Source organism: Notothenia coriiceps, unplaced genomic scaffold (assembly GCF_000735185.1).
Source record: "Notothenia coriiceps isolate Sejong01 unplaced genomic scaffold, NC01 NC01_scaffold00004376, whole genome shotgun sequence".
NCBI classification, from domain to species: Eukaryota; Metazoa; Chordata; class Actinopteri; order Perciformes; family Nototheniidae; genus Notothenia; species Notothenia coriiceps.
The window spans coordinates 1-3,512 of record NW_011337077.1 but is presented as its reverse complement, the minus strand read 5'-3'; the positions used below and the strand labels follow the sequence as shown (position 1 = coordinate 3,512).

Sequence of the window (3,512 nt, the reverse complement as noted above, 5' to 3'; positions counted from 1 at the left end):
TTTGTTCCTGAAACTTTCAGAGTTTCTTTCCACAGAGGGGACACATGTTGATGTAGAAGAGACATGAAGAAGAGGGGACACATGTTGATGTAGAAGAGACATGGAGAAGAGGGGACACATGTTGATGTAGAAGAGACATGGAGAAGAGGGGACACATGTTGATGTAGAAGAGACATGAAGAAGAGGGGACACATGTTGATGTAGAAGAGACATGAAGAAGAGGGGACACATGTTGATGTAGAAGAGACATGAAGAAGAGGGGACACATGTTGATGTAGAAGAGACATGAAGAAGAGGGGACACGTGTTGATGTAGAAGAGACATGAAGAAGAGGGGACACGTGTTGATGTAGAAGAGACATGAAGAAGTGGATTTTGCATAATAGGTGACTTTTAACTAAATATTTGAACAATACACGTTTAATTTCTAAAATGTCCCTGTTTGTTTTTTGTTTGTTTAAAGAAATTGTCTTTCAGTACACACTCCGGTACAGCAGGGGGCGGCAACTTCAAACGTTGGCTTTAAGCCCGCCATTAAAAACACTGAAGAAGAAGAAGAGAGGAACTACTTCCGGTTGACGGTGTTCACGTTTTGATGTCCTTGGTGGATATTTCATAATAAATGCGATAAATATCACTTATTATACGTGTTGTTGTATTCCTCCGGATATCTGACGGTGGCGGGAGTTTGTTCCGCATCCAGTGAGTCGGTATGTGGAAAACATTTATATAAAATAATAACAAATAACCTCTGTGTTGTTTTCTGTTAGCATGAAGCTAACGTTAGCATGTAGACAGATGGGTGATTTATGAGTATAAGTACAAAAGCTGAGTATAAGTACAATATCTGAGTACTTTTTCTTTTACTCAAGTACCAGATCTGAGTACTTCTACTTTTACCGAAGTACAACATGTGAGTACTTCTACTGTTACTGAAGTACAAGATCTGAGTACTTCTACTTTTACTCAAGTACAAGATCTGAGTACTTCTACTTTTACTCAAGTACAAGATCTGAGTACTTCTACTTTTACTCAAGTACAAGATCTGAGTACTTCTACTTTTACTCAAGTATAAGATCTTGAGTACTTCTACTTTTACTGAAGTACAACATCTTGAGTACTTCTACTTTGACTCAACTACAAGATTTGAGTACTTCTACTTTACTGAAGTACAGGATGTGAGTACTCCTCTCCCCTCTGCTGCTCAGCAGAAAGTCAATGTGCGTAGAAGGTGAATTTAAACTCTGTGTAGTTCGTCGTGTACTCCTATCATCCTATTCGTTCATATCTTAAATACACCACGTATATGGATATGTTTTTGCTCTTCTTTCTCAGACAGAATGTTTGTCCCTCTCTTGAATCTTGTGAGCATCGTTCACAATAAGTCACCAAAGGGTTTGTCGTGTTTTTATGAAACATCATCTTTTAGAAACGTTACATCATCTGCTCTGCTTTTTAGAAATGTCTTTATTGTGGAGCTTGAGGCCGGCGCTGACGTCTCTGTTTCACGGTGAGTGGGAATAACTGTGTGTGTGTGTGTGTGTGTGATGAAGGACTTGTATGTGAAGAGCTTTGATGAGTCGAGAAGACGTGATAAAAGAATATATTATTATATATATATAAGTACAGAAAATGTATCATTTACAAAATGGCACACATTCATTAAGACAACGCCTCATTTGCATATTTAAACATATCATTCAGAAAATGTGTAATATAAATAATAATTGTGTTAATGTACTGAAGTGGGGGGTGATGCCTGTTAGTTACAGTTTTGCTCAGCTGCAGTGTCTCCCTATATAATCTGAATGTCCCCTGCCTGCAGCCTCCCAGCATGCACCTCTCTGGTCGGGTCGCACCATGGCCACTCTGAACCAGATGCACCGTCAGGGGAAACCCAAATCTCCGCCCCAGCACGTGGGCGCCACGTTCGGCCGGCCGCAGCTGAAGGCCGTGGTTCTGAAGACCATGATCCGGAAGCCCAAGAAGCCCAACTCGGCCAACAGGAAGTGCGCTCGCGTGCGTCTGTCCAACGGGAAGGAGGTGGTGGTGTTCATCCCCGGGGAGGGACACAACCTGCAGGAGCACAACGTGGTGATGGTGGAGGGGGGGCGCACCCAGGACCTGCCCGGGGTCAAACTGAAGGTGGTGCGCGGGAAATATGACTGTGCTCACGTGGTGAAGAAGACTCACTGATGAGAGAGAGAGAGAGAGTGTGTGTGTGTGTGTGTGTGTGATGAAGATGTTGTGTGTTATTAAATGAAGTTACCATGAGGGCGAGTCTTGCTTTGGGTTCACTGCGAGGCCAGAAGTTTCAAGGTTCAAGGCTTTTATTGTCATGTGTTCATAGCTACAGTGTAGACATGTCAATGAACATCTTACCCCTAGATTCCACCGGGTCCGTCTGCGGCGCGTTACGACTGCGCCGCTGTGCTCACGGCGATCGCAGCCAATCTAGTGAATGAGTGCTATCCCACCACACGTGGCGCGTTACGGCTCAGAAGCGCCTCGGCGCAGGGCCCCTCTAAAATTAGGATGAATCCTATTTTTGACGCCGAGCAGCCGTAACGTAATGTCGGGCTGGCAGGAAGTGGAACGGTCAGAGCATATATATATATATATATACAAACTAATTTTGCAGACCCTATCCCTCCGTAGTGTTTCAAGTAGGAGGAGAAAGGCCAGCGTTCTCCGGTCTACAGGCACTGTGTGTACATTATATATATATAGAATAATTATGATGATGAATGCATTTTTTTACTACTAAAATACAGCAGCACATCTTTGATTCATGTCGTTTATAACTGGAATATTATTATTATTATTAACTTAGTCTGCACAAAGTAGTCTGTCCAGGAAATATGCTCAAATCAACAAAAACTGCGAGCCGGCAGGCAAGACGCTCCGCTTCTGAAACGCTTCTGAAACGCGCCCGGTAGGGTATGACGCCGGACCAAGGCCGCGGCGCAGACGGACCCGGTGGAATCGAGGGGTTAGACTCCTCCTCCAACAGAGCAACCCCATAACACAGATCAAATGGTGCAAGAAGAGTCTATATACAATTGTAATTGGAATATGATATATTGGATAATAATGTGTAAGTTGCAAACAGATGAATGTTATGGATGTTCTTTCCAAAGTTCAGGTGTTTAACGGTCCGATGTGGACACTCACTTTCATGTTTTTATTATTTACGTATTTTCTGGATTTGACCTGTAAGAAAGAAATCGATGAGATGTCAAACTGGATCTGCAATCATTAAAGGAATACTTCAGGCAACAATGCAGATTCTATCCTTTCCAATGTGGAGATGTGATATTCAAGGTGTATTCTCATAACATAAACACAACTACGGTTTAATTATGTGTGAAAAAAAACGTAGATTGCCGGTTCCTAAGAAAAAGGTTTATAGCGCTGTGAGCATGGTCTGCAGAGAGCATTTCTCCACGATCCCAACGTAGCAGCCCGAAAAACGTTTACCCATTTAAACAGTCGTGGTAGATACCTTGTTTG

The 3,512-nt window shown here is 42.8% G+C and overlaps 1 protein-coding gene across 1 annotated transcript; it reads left to right on the top strand.

Annotated features, from left to right (window-relative positions):
- The first annotated feature begins 556 nt into the window (after window positions 1-556).
- On the top strand, window positions 557-2,273 carry mrps12 (mitochondrial ribosomal protein S12). The gene is made up of 3 exons (XM_010767423.1): window positions 557-709; window positions 1,459-1,509; window positions 1,825-2,273. The coding sequence occupies exons 2-3, from the start codon at window positions 1,461-1,463 to the stop codon at window positions 2,193-2,195; spliced, it is 420 nt and encodes a 139-aa protein (XP_010765725.1). The 5' UTR covers window positions 557-709; window positions 1,459-1,460; the 3' UTR covers window positions 2,196-2,273.
- Window positions 2,274-3,512: the final 1,239 nt, after the last annotated feature.